The sequence below is a fragment of the Neovison vison genome, chromosome 3 (genome assembly GCF_020171115.1).
Source record: "Neovison vison isolate M4711 chromosome 3, ASM_NN_V1, whole genome shotgun sequence".
Taxonomy (NCBI): domain Eukaryota; kingdom Metazoa; phylum Chordata; class Mammalia; order Carnivora; family Mustelidae; genus Neogale; species Neogale vison.
In genome coordinates, this window is record NC_058093.1 from 39,400,584 (window position 1) to 39,419,868 (window position 19,285).

The window sequence follows — 19,285 nt, forward strand, 5'->3', positions numbered from 1 at the left end:
ATTTGAGCATGATAATGTCTTTTTTCTCTATGTTCTTGAAACTGGAAAAACTAGAAAGCCAGTAGTAGATACATTTAATACATCCAGGTCTTGGACCTGCCTAAAATGTTATAGATGAGATTTCTAAAAAAAAATAAACCCATTCTCATCTACTTGAAAGTGGTCCCTGATAGTAGTGAGTAGAAGGCATCTCTTACCTACACTTGTGAGCCAGGGTCTTACCTGACTAGATTATCATCTAGAGGAGATGGACAGGGATGGAAGATGGCTATATTTAGTGGTGAAGAGCTAGAATTGGGTGGAACTAAGTTTATATTCCAGCTCTGCCATTTCTTAGCTGTTTAACTAAGACAAGTCATCTAATGTTTCATGTGTCAGTTTCCTCATCTGTTAAATGAGGAATATTGTACTGTCCAACATTCCTGTCTGGTTTAAAAGACAAGTGTATAAAGTAATCATAAGTTGTGCACACACTGTATAAAAGTGTAAAGTTGAAATATGCATGAAATATGTCAAGGCTCTGGCGCTATAGCAGATTGCCACCTAGTATTTAAAACTGAATGGCTTAAACAACAAACATTTCTCGTAGTTCTAGCAGCTAGAAGTCCAAGATTAGGGTGCCAGCATGATTGGGTTCTTAGTAAAGGCCCTCATCCTACTTAGTAAAGGCCCTCTTTTCATTGTATCTTCATAAGACAGAGAGAAAGGAAAACTAGCTCTTTTCATGTCTCTCCTTATAAGAGCACTGATATCATTATTAATGAGGACTTCACCTTGGTGACCTAATTGCTTCCTAAAGGTCTACATACATCCTAATACTATCACTTTGGGGGTTAGGATTTCAACATATGAATGGCAGGGTGGAAAGACACAAACATTCAGTCCATAACACAAAGGAATAGGGAAATACCAGTATATTGAAGTGTAGTTTTTGTATACTAGTGAAATTAAGTTACAGTTTTCCGGTGAGATCAAGATGTTAATTGCAAAGGCAACCACTTGACAAAATAATTCTAAAAGTGGACTAAAAGAAACAAGAAAATTAAACTTAGTACACTAGAAAATATCTATTTAATACCAAAGAAGACAGCAGTGGAAGAATTGAGAAACAAAAATATATAAGACATACAAAAAACATCAAAATGGCAGGAGCAGGGGTGCCTGGGTGGCTCAGTGGGTTGAACTTCTGCCTTCGGCTCAGGTCGTGATCTCAGGGTCCTGGGATAGAGCCCCGCATCAGGCTCTCTGCTGAGCAGGGAGCCTGCATCCCCCTCTCCCTCTCTCTCTGCCAGCCTCTCTGCCTACTTGTGATCTCTCTCTTTGTCAAATGAATAAATAAAATATATTTTTTTTTTAAATGGCAGGAGCAAATTTTAGTAATCACATGAGATGTCTTTTTTTTTTTTTTTTTTTAAGTAAGCTCTAGGCCCAACATGGGCCTGGAACTCATGACCCCAAGATGAAGAGTCTCATGCTGTATCAATAAACTGAGCCAGCCAGGGGCCCTGATCACAGGGGATGTAAGTGGACTAACCACACCTATTAAAAGGCTGAGATAAGCCAAACAGATAAAAAAGAAATGATCTGACTATGTGCTCACTACTAAAGACATGCTTTATGGAATACCTTGCTGGCTCAGTCAGCAGAGCATGCAACTTCTGATCTCAGGGTTATATGTTGGAACCTGACCCTTGGGTGTAGAGATTGCTTAAAAAAATAAGATCTTAAAACATACACATACTTTAGATTCAAAGATTGAAGTAGATTAAAAGCAAAAGGATAGGGAGATATACCATGCCGACAAGTAACAAAAAGAGAGCTGGAGCAGCTGTACTAACATCAGACAAAATATGCTTTAAAAGAAAAATGGTTGGGGCACCTGGATGGCTCGTCATTTAAGTGTCTGCCCTCGGCTCAGGTCATGATCCCAGGGTCCTAGGATCGAGCCCCACATTGGGCTTCCCCTCTGCCTGCAGCTCCCCCTGCTTGTGCGTGCACGCTCTCTCTGTGTCAAATAAATAAATAAAATCTTAAGAAAAAAGAAAAGAAAAAAATTGTTGCTGGAGACAACAGTGGTTTTACAGTGGTAAAAAGGTCACGAGCACCTGGCTGACTTGGTCAGATCATGTAACTCTTGATCTTGGGGTTGTAATTTCAAGCCCCACATTGGTTGTAGAGATTACTTTTTTAAAAATAAACTAAACCACATTGCTATAAGGCTTTTTCCTTATGTTGTTTATACTGCAGGATTTGAGTTGGATTATTTCATTCCAGTTGAGCATGAAATAGTACAGTTATAACCTGGAGCTGTCTGTTTCCCAAATATAGGAAATCCTTTTTGTGAACATAGGTATTTTCTTGAATAAAGATGATTCATCTTTATTTGGTCCTTTAGAAGGCTCAGGTAAACTTTCAGACCGTAGAGGATTAGGACAGTGGCCTTGTACTATGATTTTTCTTAGGTGCATATTGGTAGTAAAGGCAGGGTCCACTCATAAAATGGCTCTCTTCAAGGAAAGCAGACTTTTTAGGGGAAGGAGTTAGAAAATAAAGTGTATGAATTTGCGTGTCAAGACAAGGGAGATAGTACAGACATTCACGAAGACACCAGTTTTATAGCAGGACAGGGCAGGGCTCCAGTGAGTAAAAATCAGATTAGGTTGAACTGCAGAGCTATTTGTATATATGTGAATCATCTGACTGATGAGCTTGGGCTTCTTTTCCTTTCCAGTAATTTGCTTTGGTAGAAATAATGTTTTTCCCAATGGGCCCTGCCACTGTTGACTGATCTAATTACAGACAGCAGCTTCCCATTTCCTTTGACACAGCCAAGCAAATAGAATAAGATTAACACACAGAGATGGGTGAATAGTTTGGTGTGTGAATTTACTTCTGCTACATTTGGGAGAGGGGTAATAAAATTGATTTTACACTGTAGTTCTTTTTTGTTTCCCATCTACTACATCCTTGTATCATAAAGGATTTGTAGGTTCAAGTGAAATATCTGTCCTATTTATGTTGTTCACTCTGTCATTCTGAAATCACTGGAGAGAAATTGGCTTTTCACTTGTAGATTGTCTTTTTTGTCCAAAATGATAGTTTTCTCACTAGTAATAAAGTATCTGTTAGAGTAGCTTGCTTCTCAAACTTGAGTGTGCATACATACACCCGTGGCTCTTAAGTGCAGTTCTATAGATTTAGGTCAGGCTATGTTTTCTGCGTTTCTGACAAACTCCCAGGTGATAGTGATGCTGCTGGTCCAGGACCATGTGTCGAACAGCAAGCAAGACATAAGAATGCTGTATTGGTAAAAGTAAATAAGTAAACTTTCTCTCTCCAGTCAGGTCAAGGCAGTGCAGGAAATACCAGTCTTTAGTTGGGAACAGTGATGTTCTGCCACTGGGTTAAGTTTATTCCCTATAGATGACAAGTTTCTCTGTCCTTTGTCATGGACATCGATTGTTGCCTTCCTCATTTAGTCCTCAGACTAACTGGAGGAATGGAAGAGGAAGGTCTTAGTAGCCGCTTCTTGCAGCCCAACAGTTTGTCACGGGTGTAGCGTCACACAGGCGCACACACCCGCATTTCCTGGCTGCTGTCCGGGGAAATGTAGTTCTATGCCAGGTCTTTACTCCCAAATCATCTGAGTAGTCTTAAGGTACCATTTAACAAATATGCGTGCTACACTCTGGAGCCATCTGAGAATATGAGCGGGGTTTGTGCTGCTTCACCCCTTGCTCTGTGTGTACAGCTTTCCATTGGCGGCATCATCATCCTGAAGGACACCAGTGAAGACACGGAGGAACTGGTTGAACCAGTGGCAGCCCATGGCCCAAAAATCGAGGAAGAAGAACAAGAGCCAGAACCTCCAGAACCATTTGAGTATATCGATGATTAAGGACCAGAGGTATGTGTGAAATAAAATTGTTTATCAAAGGAATTCTGTTGGTCAGTACATCTTAAATGTTTTCGGCAGAGACATCGTGTCACTTTTTCCATTCCTTTTGTGCTTAATCTCTATTTACCTAAATGGTGTTAGAATTTCCCCTCTTTTTGACTTCTTCAGCATACATAGCCTCCAGTTCCTTTTTCTTTCTCCTTTGACTCTCTACACTCTAGTGTTTGACCAGTACTATTCAGAGCAGTTAAAAACTGTTCTCATAGGTCCGTGAGAGAGTAGGGAGCTTGCTCTAAAATGTCAATCTGCTCGATACTTCTTTCATTGAAAAATCCTTGCTTACCCCTTACTCCCAAGAAAGTCAACTGAATGACAGTTTGCTCATGATAGAGTTGATTTACACTTTGATGTGAGCCCCTTGTTACAGATCAGTTAGAGTTCATGGCCAGCACTGATCCACATGGATCACTGATCCGTCTCTCTCTCTCCCTTTCCTTTGGTGATACTTTTGGTACTAGAAGCCTTAATATTCATTTACTCACTGAAGCTATATCAAACATCTAATGTGTTTAAGACATGGTGCTTAAAAGTACTTCGGAGTCAGTTTAGACCATATAACAAAGCTTCACCCAGTTGAAAAAAATTATGCCAATGTTCTAACAGTTTTGAAGTAGGTCTTTAGATGCAAAAAATTAGAATAATGTTATGAAATTGTCATCACATATTTGAAGATGCATATAAACTATTAATCAAGGTTTTCTCACTCTAGTACATATTTATTGTCAGACAATAAGAATTTATCCTTTTCTTCTACTTAAATGCCAGGCTGTAAATCTAGCACCATGAGTGTTACACACTGACTAGCAATTAATGAAAGCTTTTACAGAAATCTCAGATAAATATTAAGGCAGAAGCCCTGCCATTAGTAGAAAAATATATTCAAGCCCCCAAAGGTGTTTGGACCTTTGATTGAGAGAGGGAGATTTATACTAACTTCCTGTCTATATAAAATTGCTTTGAAAATTATCTTTGGGCCTTTGATGGTTTCCTAAGCTTTACCCAACCAGCGCATGGTGGTATTGATACCATAAGCACTCAGTCTCTGTGTGGAACTGAACAGACTCACATTAGCCCCCTCAAGCCTTTGACCACACATTACTGAAAAACCCCTGGTTAAGTCTTTCAAGGCAGTTAACCTCAAGATGGCTTAGAAGTTTTTAATTAGAAATTAGATTTTTTTTAAGTAAACTCTAAACCCAATGGGGATTCCAACTCACAACCCTGAGATTGAGTCACATGCTCTACCAACTGAGCCAACCAGGCGTCCCAGAAAATAGATTCCTACTATTTTCAAAAGGATAAAATATTCAGTCTAGTAGGAGTGTAAAAACCATAGTCCGTCTTACCAAACACTGGTGTGTTAGGACTGCGTAGGCAGGGTTAAGGGCTAGTTTTAGACATCGACAGCTCGTGGTAAAAAAATTTTTTTTAAACAAAGGATAACCCTAGTTTATCCCCCTTCCCACTTCCTTAGGATCTCATTGCTCATCTGAAGATGATTGTCCAGGCCTGTATTGGAGATGCTTGTGAAGAAATCCATGCTGAGACCTGCTACTCACTGCATGTACCATTGCCTTTGCGCTGACCCGAAGAACCTTGTCTCCAAGTCTTTGGTGAAAAGAAGATATATGACTGTTTAGTGTGCTCTTTCACAGAACTTGGTTTTCAAATAAATATATTAAAATCTCCAGATGGACAAGGACTTTTTAATTTGTTCTTTAGCCTCGATTTTAAATAAATGGACCTAATACCCTTCCCCACCTCCACCATGAAATGCCTAAACCCGGAGAGCTAAATCCTTAATTGCTGGGATGAGTATGCATGATTTTCATATTGATGAAAAAGTTAAACTAGTTCATAGATTATTTGAAAAATAATGGAAAAAAAGAAAAAAATCAACCCTATTCTTCACTCCAAGAATTCTCTCCAGTTTTTTAAAATCAGATTGAGGGCATAGGGTACTGTCATTTACTGAAGAAGTCCCTTTAGTGGTCCAAGGGAAATGTCTGTTTAGGCAGCTCAGAAGCATTATTTAAGAATAGGCTTTGCCTGTTGTTTCCTGCCTTTGACCCTGTTGAGGACAACAGATACAAAATCATTTAGCCACAGGATTTAATAATGTATTCTTTTTATCCTCTCTTTTCCTACCCTTTTTTGCCATGTGCTGCTTAATTTAAGGTATAATTTAAATACAGTAATGCAAAAATTTGAAGTCTATACAATTTGATGAGTTTTGACAAGTACAATTTTGATTTCTATATTATCAGGCCTTAGATGTTGGGCTCTTGAAATAAGCAGACAAGGTCATTATTCTGACAACTACCCCTTCCCATGTTCTTGGCGTATGAAAGGGGACCTCTGGTACCCTAGGACATAGCAATAAGAGCTATATTTGGGGGCTTTGGTGGGGTTTTTTGTTTTGGACTTAAATCATGTAAAATAAAAGTAGGTTATTTCCAGCATTTATACATGAATGGTTCTTTATTCCGACCTTGATCCTTCTACTTTTTAATTTAGGATATAGCCTTCTGAGTCTGTGGGGGAAAAGCTCGTTAAAGGAAACCAGTGCCCAGATAGATCCACCCTACTACAACATCCACCACAGCTTTGTTGCTTGGTCCAGGTCTAAAGGTTACTAATCCCAAAGGATGGCACCATTCATTGGTTAATTTCATTGTATCCCCTCCTTTGTAAATTCCTGTTTCCTCAATATCAAATGATTCTATAAAAGAGATTATCTCATTTCCTAGCCTGTCATTAGCTATGTCCTTCCTGTTCAAGCTCTTAACATTGCTTGTATTTCAGAGTTATCTCTTAACATTTCCCTTAATATATGAAATGTTTATAAAACAGAAGTCTCTCAATGATGTCACTGTCCAAAATTTAGTAGTCTGGGAGAGGTGGTACATTCACTGGCCTCTGGCCAGTCATTAAATTCCTTCCATACTAATAGACTGAACTTCAGGGAGAAGTCAGCACTAGTTACTGGTAAACAGTACAATTTGTTTATACTGGTCTTAGTAACTTTGTAACTTGGTCTTAAATATTGAAGTTATAGCTCCAAAAAAAAATGTAAGCTATAAAGTAAAATGGCCACTTGGATCAGGCTATGATGAGACTATCTGTTTTCCTGATGACTTTCGTTACCCTGGAAGATTTCCTAGATAGGCGTAGCACTGAGAGATAACCAAGGAGCAAAGCAATCTAAGGCGGAAAGGAGCAGGGTGAAATAAAGTCCCATGTGAAGACCGGGTAGGAGTGAGGATTGGCACATTTGCCAGAAGAACAGAAGGGAATGTGGCAGCAGTTACTCCCAGGTGATGTCGTTGTGCTATGCTCTCAGACTTGAAGGCAGGTGGGATGCACAGCGAGGAAATCAAATGAAAGGAAATCGATTTCTGGGACTGAGCTTAATACTAGAATCCAGTCTTTCTCCTACCCCTCTGCAGTTAAATGACCACTGAGGCTGGCGTCCTCTCTCTGGCATCAATAGCAAGTCTTTTCCTTCTCTCTCTGACTGGTCTCTTCGTTTAATATAAATTGAAAAAAAAATTAATTTAAACATTTCTTTGTGCAGGGATTCTTAGGCCCTTTGGCAGGTCCCACTCCCTCTGATTGCTTTTGAGCTTCCAGCTCAAAAGAGAGGTCCACTCTCTAAGCAACCCCATCTATCGCACACCTTCATCCACTGTCTTTGTGCAGATGGCTCCCCCATCCACATCCCTCCCTTCTCTTTCACCTGAGCTCCTGGCATGCATATCCAGCCACTTACTGGGCGTCCCCATTCAGGAGCCTCACGGGCACTAGAAACGGTATATCCAGAGCACATCCAGCCTTCTCTGCTTGGAGCTAATGACAACCCCTCCATCTGGTAGTTCACACTAAAAACTCATGCTTCACCCTTGACTCAAATGTTTAACCTCAAGTATCTCTCCTGTTCATTTACCCTCCTCCCCACTGGTCACTACCCCTGGTTCAAGCACTTAACTCTCCATCAGCCTCTAGACCTAGTTCACTCTAATCCATTCTCCAAACTGATCTTTCTACAGTGCAAGTCATACTCCTCTCCTGCTTAAAATTTCTCAGTAGTTTTGTTGCATAATGCCTAAATTCTTTAGTTGGTGTACAAAACTGTGCAAGGCTTTAGTTGCGACCCACCTCTCCAGCCTCTCCTCTCTTGACTCCTCCCACCTCATGCTCAGAACCATGTTCAATTTCTCCCGCGATCCAGGCTTTTTGTCACCTCCTCGCTTTTGCACATATCAGTCCCTCTTCCTGAAATACTTCTCTCTTCACTCCCACCTCTCCCTCTAGGTCCGGTGAATCTACTCACTAGTTCTTTAGGTCTTGATTTATAGAGACTTGCCTCAAGAAATCCACCCCAATTTCCCTCGCCAGAGCAGGACTAGTTTCTTCCTTCTGCTTCCCCAGTTTCCAGTGTGGCCCTCTGTTGTCCTTACGACACCATCATTTATTGCCTAGTTGACTTGTTTATTTTCCCCCTCATTTGTCTTGCTTACCTTCATAATAGACCTTAGCATACAGAGCATGATCATGTATTCATCAACTGCCTGTATTGAGAATGGTTAAGAGCCACAACTGAGCACTAGCAGAACAATTGGGACAGAATCCATGAGTATATAAGAGGGGATTAATTCACTGGAGTGATTGGTGATTAATTCATCTGTCTTGGAGCTGCCTTCTCCAGGCCTCTATAAATGTCTCTTCCCATTCCTCTCCTGCAATGATTAAACGTTCCTGCTAGGGACTGTTTTTTCAATTGTTTTATTCTTGGAAAACCCGGGCTTTTCTTTGTGTGTGTAGGGAAGATTTGTCTCCGAATCTATCATTGTGAGGACATGAGGAGAAATGAGCCTGGGCAAAGCAGCTTTTGTGTCTTTGTCCCAAACCATTCCCCAACCGCCTTATTCTCATCATAAATGAGACAACACTTCTACTTTCCACAGAAAATCTCTTAGAAGGTGCTGAGCGTGATTGTTTCTAAAGTTCAAACTCCTTTTCTACCCTCTGCTTTGTTAAAATTAAAAGACATAAGGGCCCTTCCAAGCCAAACTGCATTAATGGGAAGAATGTGGACTTGGGCTTCACGCTGGTTCATATCCTGATCTTGTCCCTTAGTGGTTTCCTTATTTGTACAGAAAAAATGACATTCACCTCAAGGTTGTTACAGGCATTAAATGATAATGGCTAATTATGACATCCTTACTACGCACCAGACACTGCTGAGAACCGCAAGTACTGACACACTTGTTCCTCCCAACCACCCTAGGGGAAGATGTTGTTATCTTGAGATCTCCTGTATTCAAGAGCCTTGCACTTAAGGAGGCCTTAACTAAATTTGGTTGAATCAGAACAGTATGGCATAACCCTTCATTTTACACACAAGGACACTCATAACAGTGACATGACCTGTTCAACATCAGGAGCCATCTGTACCACCACGTCTCCAGTTCACTTCTTCTGTGAAGCTGGTCTGGCCTATTAATTTTCTGGCCTTATTTGATCCAAAGGGGCAACAGACAAATGGCAAACAGCCATTTCTTTGCCTATCCTATATCCAGAGTCTGGTCCTGGTTTGTGCCCTCCATACTCAAGCCACTGCACCTTTTCAGAAAAGGATTGTCAGCAAAAGCAGTATTGTCCTTTTTTTCTAAGTTTTTATTTAAATGCCAGTTAACATACAGTGTAATATTAGTTTTAGGGGTACAATATAGTGATTCAACATTTGCATACAACACCTAGTGATCATCACAAGATCATCCTTAATCCCCATTACCTATTTCCCCGCTTTTCCCCACCCAACTCCCTTCTGGTAACCAACAGATTGTTCCCTATAATTAAGAGTCTGTTTCTCGATTTGCTTCTCTCTATCTTTTTTCTCCCTTTGTTCATTTGTTTTGTTTCTTAAATTCCACATATGAATGAGATCATATGATAATTGTCTTTCTCTGACTGACTTCATTTAGCATAATACCCTCCAGTTCCTTCCGAGTCATTGCAAATGGCAAGATTTCATTCATTTTATGGCTGAGTGATAGTCCATTGTACATATATACCACATCTTCTTTGTCCATTCATCAACTGATAGACACTTGAGCTATTTCCATTATGTGGCTATTATAGATAATGCACTGTAAACATTAGGGTGCGTATATCCCTTTGAATTAATATTTTTATTTTTTTGGTCAAATACCTAGTAGTGCAATTGCTAGGTCCTAGAGAAGTTCTACTTTTAACATTTTGAGGACCTTCCATACTGTTTTCCCCAGTGGCTGCCCCAGTTTTCATTCCCACCAACTGCGCAAGAGGGTTGGTTCCCCTTTCTTCTCATCCTCACCAACATCTGTTGGTTCCTGTGTTGTTCATTTTAGCCATTCCAGCAAGTGGGAGGTGACATCTCATTGTAGTTTTGATTTGTATTTCCCTGATGATGAGTGATGTTGAGCATCTTTTCATGTGTCTGTTGGCCATCTGGAGGTCTTCCAAAAGTAGTAGTGTCTAATGCCCAGAGGCTCTACCACACAGCCCGCTGTTGATGGGCACTTCCCACCTGCTTGCTGGCTTCTGGGCAGCTCCGTTGGTGCATGCTCTCAATGTTTTCCGAATCAGTGGGTTATTTGTTGATAATAAAATTGCATCCAGGAGATAATTACCTTTAAGGATCTTGGGCATTACTTAGAGTGGGGGTAGAGATGAAGAGTTTCCCATCAAGTCATATTCCCATGACCTGGTGTGAGCAGCCTCTGACTCTTGTGCCATGATCTCTCAGAAGCCCTGATTCATGTTCTAAAGATTTAAGAGGTTTACAAGGCATCAAAGGCTATCGGCTTATGGTGGGTATAAATTAGCCTGTCCAAAATAAGGGTTGGTGATGGGTCCCTAAACAAATTCCTTCCTCCGTTCTTGGATTAGAACCCTGGGGGAGGAAGGGGGGGAGGGGTTATTCCTTTACACTCACTGCCAGCCTCACTAATCAGTCTCTCCTCCAAGCAGTTCTCAGGCATGCCCACCACAAGGTTAGCGAGAACAACATGAACAGCAGTTCACTGGTGGTTTCCTGTGTTTGTAGGAAGCTTGTTTCCCAGCCAGTCTATAAATAAGCTCCTTAATGGCAAACATCCAAATATCTCCCAAAGTCCCTGTCACCGTGTTTGATAAATAATGCCCATTGGTTTCCGATTGAATACTTCTTTAATTATAATTGCTTTAGCTTGGGGAGTCTAGTGATTCTAATTTTTCTCCGTGGCCCTTACACACAATTAGCATGTAAGCATCAGGAGGACAAGGGGCTAGTTTTTTTTTTTTTTTTTAAGATTTTTTATTTATTTATTTGAGAGAGAGAGACAGTGAGAGAGAGCATGAGCGAGGAGAAGGTCAGAGAGCGAAGCAGACTCCCCATGGAGCTGGGAGCCTGATGTGGGACTCGATCCCGGGACTCCAGGATCACGCCCTGAGCCGAAGGCAGTCGTCCAACCAACTGAGCCACCCAGGCGTCCCAAGGGGCTAGTTTTTGATGATTGATGTATGCTTGGTGCCTAGAGCTGTTCCTGGTTCACTGCAGGCACTCCGTAAGTATTAGATGGATGGGTGGACAAGCAGATGGACCAATCGCGGCAAACCTGTGTTTTGCTCCTGTGTGCCAGGGGCTAAACTTAGTACTCACTTCATTCACATTGCCATTTGTTACCTCACAAATCTACTGTGAGGTAAATACATTACTATCCACAGGAAATGGGGCTTAGAGGGGATCGGGGTACCTCATAAGTTAAGAGACTAGAACTCAAACACAGATACATGTGACTACAAATTCTGTCTCTCTTTTTTTTGTTGTTGCTTTGATTTCCGCTTATATTTTAGTTATTATGGCAGTGACTCAGCAGCTCTGGACTCCAACTCAGAATCGAGCAAGTTTGGCTAAGACTCAGATGACTGTGACACCGACAGACCTGGGACCACACTGAGAAACACTGGTCTATACCAAGCTGCCTCCGAAAGGCCAGTGTCCCCTTGCCACTTCAATGTGGTATGGATACCAGGATAGTGAGGACCCCTCCCAACAGCCCAGCCATCAGCAAAACCCCGCCTCCACCCCCACCCCCCAAGAGGCAATGGTTGTCTCCAGGGGTAATGCAGGACCTCGTTAGTGGGAGAGTGTGAACATACCTAGAGACAGAATGTACTCCCCAACAGAAAGGTCCTTAGAAACCAAACCAATGGACCAAGTGGCAGAAAGTAGGAGTTCTGTCCTGCAGTGGTCCCCGGGATCCCTTTGGGTCTCTCTTTACAGAGCCTGTGAGTAGCTGCCATTTGGGGCGGTCCCAGCCTTGGCTTTTCCCGCGCTCAGATCGACCCTGCAGCGGCCTGAACATGGGTACCCCAGCCTCTTTTCTCTCAAGGGTTCTCGGGAACCGCGGTCAGGCTCTAACACCTCAGCCAGCAGCCAGGGGACAGCAAGGGGACTCTCGGGTCAGGGAGGGACAGCAGCACCAGATTTCCCACCACATGCTGGAGCCAACATAGCAGAGGTCCTGGACAAAATCATTCCATTTGTCTTAAAGTAATTTGATCAACATGTAGATGAAATAGTCTCTACGGAAAAAATTAATAAATTGTTAGGCTTCCTTCCATTTATTTGTGGCTTAGAGATGTTTTTATTTCTTATGAGGGCAAGGAAGGGGGTAAGTGGAAGCACCATAATCTTTTTAGTGCTTAGAGTCTGTAAAGGTCTAATCCGGGCCCAATGGGGGACATGTCATCTGTGCTTGGTCCCTTCACAGTCTCAAGCCTCTGCTTCAAAAGAGTCCTGCTCTAGGTGGTCGAGCTGATACTAATGAGGAATATGGAAAGCCCTACACTGGAGAGGAAGCCAGGGGGCCCAAACCAAACTGTGGAAATCCCATCTGTCAATGACCGGATTTAGCTCCTATTTTGATACCACATTAGAGAAGAGCAGAGAAGACCTTTCCTTCATTTACTGCCCATCCTCTAGAGAACTTCCAGAAGCTGTGCAGCCCAACCACCCTTTGCATTCCTTCTGGTAACGGATGCCTGTATCTTCATTTCTCCTTGAGGTTAGGGCTCAGCCCAGATGCTGAGTCAGCACCCTCCGTCCACAAGCCACTGTGACTGGGTCAGAGAAGAAACCATGACTCACGTCAGGCCAATCCCAAGCAATCCCAGCCAGTTCTGTTCCAGACTTGGGAAACATTCTCTCTTCCACTTCTGATGTGGCCTGAATATGGCGCCCACCCAGAGAGGCACCAAGCAGAGAGGCGGCTCCAAGGGACATTGTGTAATCCCTGAATCCAGCTGTGCCTCTCCTTCCAGACTTTGAAATTCCATAAGCAACAAGTTCTCTTCTTGTGTGTAAGCAAAAAGCAAGTCACTTAGGCTTCAATTTGGGCCATCTGATACCAAAAGAGCACTTCAAGAGGAGCTATGTTCTTGCCACACTAGATCCTAGTTCCTGGGGCTGGACTTGGTCGATTCATATTCCTATGCTGTCCACTCCCATGGCCTAGAGCAGGGGGTTTCAGAGCAGGGGCCCAACTGCACCAAGGAGGGAGGCCTGTCACACATTGTGTGTGGGGGGTGGGGGGCACTTTTGGTTTCCACAATGATTAGGGAACCCAAGAGGCATTCCTGGTGGGAGCCTGCCACACCAGACATCCTGCAGTGTGTGGCAGGGATAAGAGTGGCCTTGATCCAGTGCAGAACTTTACCAAGAGCTGTTCCTGTTCTTGGTGAAGAACTGCTCTTCATTTTGCAAATCCACATCAAAGATGGCCACCCCAGCAGTGAAACCAAGTTGCACACATGGGCAGGTCGCGTGGCAGTGGCCGCCTTCAGACCATGAGCATCGGATTTCTTTCAATGTCTCCTTGTGTAGCCTCCCCCAAGTCCTTATGTATGAAAACAGATTTTTTTTTTTTAATAAGTGGCTTTCCTTTGATTTCTCCTTTTATTACAGTTAAGGCATTATAATGATTATTTTAAAATCATGGGGGTAAGTAGGTTATATTATCTGGAAATTTCATTTTAGGACACGAAGGAGGATATTACAAAATATGTGAGTTGAGAGGGAGTCTGGAAATATGGAGACTCACCACTCAGGGCAGCGGGGCTGCCTCAACGGGGAGCCCCTCTGAGGCCTCCCAGTCTGTTCCTCCCAGCAGCCTAGCCTCTGTGGCCTGCATTATCGGCAGCCTCTACCCTATAAGGACATGTGAGGGCTGAGTAAGCAGAGAAAATGAATGGGCTCTTCCGGCTGGTGCCTGCTGCTCTCCCAGATTCCTGGAGTGAGTGAGTGGGAGCTGTGGAGGGCTGGGAGCCAAGCAGCCCCCAGGAGAGAGCCCATCCCAGAGCTTGGCCTTCACTCCGCCCTGGCCCTTGGAGCCCCTGATGAGAGGATCCAGAACCAGCCAGTCTTCCAAGTGCAAGTAAAGAACATTGGCTGTCTACAACCCCTGTTACTTTCCTCCAGACAGGTACACACACATTTCCATGACACAGATGGTTCCAGAAAATGTGACGACAGACTAGAGTCCTGAGGGCTCTTGAGGCCAAGATGGTGGCGTGGAGGGTTGAGTCAGGGAGGGAAGTCTGTCCCTGTCTTGGCTCCTTCCCCAGACCTGTGTCCTGGGTTTGGGGCTATGAGTGGACATGGCAAGAGGGCTGCTTAGGAAGCTGTGTAGCCACAGCTGGCCTGGGCTGAGAGCTGGCCTTCCAAAGACCTGTACAGCTTAGACTCGAGGAGCTTTGGGATCCTGCACAAGGTACGCTTCAGGGACGCACTGCCATAGTGCTCCTCCACCCCTGGATTCAGTGGTGGGCCAGCCAGCAACCCCACCTTCCCAGAGGGATGGCCACCCCCCAGGCCCTGGCACTCCATTGGCACTTCTGGGCCAGCTCCAGGAAGAAGGCTGAGGAGGACCTGCCTCTGTACCTCCTTCTCCAGCTGTTCTTGGAAGCAAAAATGCCTACTGCCCAGCCTTGTGGTTGTTCTTCCATGGAGGGATCCTCACAGGCAGGCTGAAGGGGAAAGCCGAGGCACTGGACAGGGTGGTGATTGCCCAGTCCCACTGTGCGTGGAAGCCCAGGTCCAGATCACATCGAAGTAAGCCTGGGTTCCAGCAGTCAGCTGGGCTACCCTCCCCCTCCGCTCCCTGTTAAGCTCCCCCAAAACAGATTGCCCTGAGCCTAGCCCTGCAGCCACCAGAGAAATGGGGATCTGTGACTCTTTGCTGGACCCCCTCTAGGTACGCCTTGACCTTGGGTCAAGACAGGACAGACATGACAGACAGGGTCCGACTGCCAGGTCCTACTGGACCTGCTCTAGGCCGAGTGCCGAGGACAGGCTGTGCAGGCCCGCTGACCTCGAGGTAAGCTGGTCGGTGTGACTGGATGGGCAGAGCACACACTGTGGCCTGCTGGGCCCCTGAGAGCCTGGGCTGAGGACAGGGTCCTGGAACCTCTGTCTCCCTCAGTGCCAGGCATGGAGGAGGTCAAAGAACAGTGTGGGACCATATGGACTGGGGTGGGGGAGGGCACAACAGAGACAGAGCTAAGGGACCACAGAGCTCCCCCACCTCCAGGGCAGCCAGGTCCTTGAGCAGCGCCTGCCTCCTGATGCTCCCTACTGCCAGGACACCACCAAGCCCACCACCATGCCAAGCCCTCCCTGGACACCACTGCATGGGCCCATGCCCTGGCTGCTCCTCGGACCTCCACCAGAGTGCTCAGTGCCAGAAGTGCTGCTGGGCAAACAGGCCGGCCCAGGGACATCAGTGGATCCTTCTCCTTGGGCTCCAGCAACCAGGCCCTCTGGTCCCCGCCCCCCCACTCTGTGCCCAACCCTAAAAAGAGCTCAGCTTCCCTTTAAGTGCCCCACCTGCAAACACCCCACAGAGAAGTGTGCAGGTGGCACAAGGGGATCCCCAGGGGCTAGATTAGATGTGACCTCAGATCTCCCAGCACTTGAGGCCACAGCAGCTCCAACAGGAGAGAGACTCATTTCCTGCTGCTGCTCAGGTCTGTGGCTGGGCCGCACAGGGCTGGCCTGGGGCACACACACAGCTCCCCCACCTTCCTTCTCTCTTATTGTGCTGTGTACTGGACTGAATCATGTCCCCCACAAAATTCATGTCCCCCCCAGGAGCTCAGAATGTAACCTTCTCTGGAAATAGGATCCTTGCCGAGGTAACTGGTTAAGACGAGGTCAAACTGTAGCAGGGGGAGGCCTTCCACCCAAGGGTGTCCCTATGAGCCACGCCAGCCAAGGGTGGCCCACAGCCACCGGAAGCTAGGAAACAGTTTCCAGAAGGAACCAACTCTGCCGACCCCTTGATTTCAGACCACTGGCTTCCTGGACTGTGAGAAAATACACTACTGTTTTCAGCTGCCCAGTCTGTGCTCATTTGTCATGCTGGCCCCACCGGACTAACATGGCTCCAATGTAGAGAGTCCTTGCCAGGTTCACATTAAGGTCCCACATGGTTATCCTGAGACTCAAACAATCCCTCTGCATTCCCGCCATCAGGAAGGAGGAAGGAAGGAGGAAACAAAGAAGATACAACTTTCTGCTGACTGATGCATCCCAGATGCTGGTCGCACGGTTTCTGCTCTCCTGTCAGCGGTAGTTGAAACCCGTAGCAGCACGCGATCAACTCAAAATGCTTGCTTTTACCTCAGTGGGAAAAGGGGAGAAGGGTCATGGGCACAGTATTGCTTATTCCACCATAAACAAACTGCCTCCATTCGCCTCCATTAGATGTTTTGGCCCCCAGATGCCCTGCTGATAGGTCCAGCGTCATCGTCCTTTCCAAGAGTGGCACCCTGTGGGCTCCTTTCCTGCCTGGCTCTAAATCCCCTTCTCTGCCAGGGCACCTGAGCTCAGCCGTCCCTTGAACAGACCAGCTCACACCCATCTCCATGCTCAGAGGCAAAGGTCCTGGGGCCAGCACCCAGATTCCTGGGAAGGCAGACTACTGAGACCCGGGGGCTCCTGTCTGCTCCTCACCCAATGGGCACCCCGAAGGACTTATCCAAGCATTTCTTCCAAACGAGTCCAGTGCTCAGTCTACCAGAAAACCTGGAGAAAGAAATTTCCTTCAAATCCATACAAATGGGATTGCGTCATCTTTCCAGCCTGGCTGTGGTCGGGTGGAGGTCACTGCTCACAGTCTGGCCATGAAACCTCCAAATTCAGAGCATCTCCCTCTCCTTGTCACCAGCCAGTAGGCCCAGGGTATGGAAGCAGCTGCTTCCTCAGCCCACCCGAGGCTTCAGAGGGGGTAGACTGAAGTGTCCCTTGACAGCAGGAAGTCCCCCTCCCAAGGACTTCCTTCACTCTCCATGTTTTTCACGTGGTCCCATTGACTCCAGAGCCCCCACTCAGCAGTCCCAGGAAGCTCTGGCTCCAAGACTCTGGGACTCTGGTGTCGGAAGGCTCTCAGAGCTGGGGTGTGCTGTACCCTACAGCTGGCGGAACGGGAAGGCAGCTGCTGAGTGTCACCTGCGAAGTGGACAGCACAGTCTTGATGTGTTTAGTCTCAATGGCTGGGATGCTGAGGGGCCCAGAGGGCGGCTGTCCAGTCCTCAGGCATTGTCAAATACCGCAATGGTGCACCCAGCGCTCTGGAGTCAGGGTCCTGGAGCTACCTCTGTCGGCTCTGCCCTGGGCACTCAGGTGGGCCATAGTTGCCTGAGCCCAAGAGATGGACTAGGTTCATATCACTTTTCCTGGGCAGCTTTTCAGCCCTTAGGGGCTGCAAATACTCAGGGGAAGGGGTAACTTAACTCTATTTGCCAGAAACTTCTGAGCCCAGACCAGATGCTGCTTTGCTGCATAATACTCCAGTTCTCTGCCTACTCTGACACTCTCCCACACACTCCATCCCAGGCTCTTGGCAGTCACTCCTGGGATCTGGTCCAGGCCTGGAGTCAGAGAACCAGGCCACTCCCCGGGGGGTCACAGAGCTGGAACCTGGGGCATGTGTCTGTGCCCCTCACCGCTCTCCTTCCTGGAGAGTTCCCCCTCAAGGGCAGGTGGGGAGGCTTGGGATTAAGCCACCACTCCCAGGGAGACTGTGTGAGCCCAGACTTTCCTTGCAAGTAAAGTGATCAGCGTGAACATGCTCAGCAAACAGGGACCCTTGACCCTATACACGCAGGGTATTTTAGAAAACCAAAGGCAGCATGAGCCACCCTGGGAGGACTGGAAGCAGACACTCAGGGTCCCCAGACTCCAGGGAGAGCCCTGGAGAGCCCTTCGTTCTACACAGACCACCCATTTCAGGCCTGGCGCCAGAGAGAACTGACTTCCAGTCTCTCCCACAAAGAGCCAAAGGCAAGAGGTGGGAGAAGAGGGACAAGGGCAGCGCTCAAGGTATTCCTTGCTGGAATCCTCCTTCCAGCTTCCAGCCAGGCCAGCTCCTCCCCTGACTTACCTGTGATGGGAGCCAACAAAGGTCTTTTGGCTTAAGCTGTTGGTTCTAATATTTTACCTTTTTTTTTTTTTTTTTTTTTTTTTTTGTTAAATTAGCTCAACACCCAACCTAGGGCTCAAACTCAGGACCTCAAGAGTCCCAGGCTCTACCCACTGAGCTAGCCAGGTGCCCCTTCCCTAAGCTGTTTTGGGAGGCGTTCCTGTCACTGGACTTAAAGGAGTCTTGGTCTGACTCTATAGGGAGTGGAGGTAGAAAGGGGAGGGAGAGAGCTGGCAGTGACCAGGGAGCTGCCACCGAGGCCAGCCTGGCTCTGGGCAGGGACAGTTCCAGGCTTGGCCAGGAGCGGGGACCTGGGGTGGCGTTGGGAAGGTGGCCCGGGCTGCTGATGGGGGGAAGGGAGCGATGCCCTAGCGGCGTGATTTCTGGGAACATCTGCGCTCTCTGACCGCCGCTCCGCTGGCACAGCCGGAGTCCGGGTTCCTGGAAGTGACCGCCCAAGGTGGGGCCCGGAGCCTGGCAGCTTTCCGGTCTGGGTGGGTTAGTTACTCCCTCACCGCTCCGCCCAGCTGAGCTCTAGCTGACCCCATCCTTCCCTGAGCCTGCAGTGGGCGGAGGGGAGGGGTTGCGCGCTCTTCCTACCCCCTGCGCTCCCCGCTGGCGCCCTGGGGGGGGGGGGCGCCCACCCCAGTCCTCGGCATGGCAGAGCCCTACGCTGGCCCAATGCAGCTGATTCAGCAGGTCTGGGTGGGGCCCTAGAATGTGCATTTCTTACAAGTTTCCAGGGGAAAGCTGCTGAGGCCACCCTGGGGACCACACTTGGAAAGCCAGTGGCCAGGCCTTCCAGAGTCTCTCTTTGCCC

The 19,285-nt window shown here is 46.5% G+C and overlaps 1 protein-coding gene across 1 annotated transcript in view; it reads left to right on the forward strand.

Annotated features, from left to right (window-relative positions):
• The window catches only part of PSMD1 (proteasome 26S subunit, non-ATPase 1), a 90,117-nt gene extending 84,469 nt beyond the window's left edge, over window positions 1-5,648 (forward strand). Inside the window, exons 24-25 of the mRNA XM_044241831.1 lie at window positions 3,752-3,907; window positions 5,433-5,648. Coding sequence (XP_044097766.1) covers window positions 3,752-3,898 — 147 coding nt within the window. The 3' untranslated portion in view covers window positions 3,899-3,907; window positions 5,433-5,648. The remainder of the gene's footprint in view (window positions 1-3,751; window positions 3,908-5,432) is intronic.
• Window positions 5,649-19,285: the final 13,637 nt, after the last annotated feature.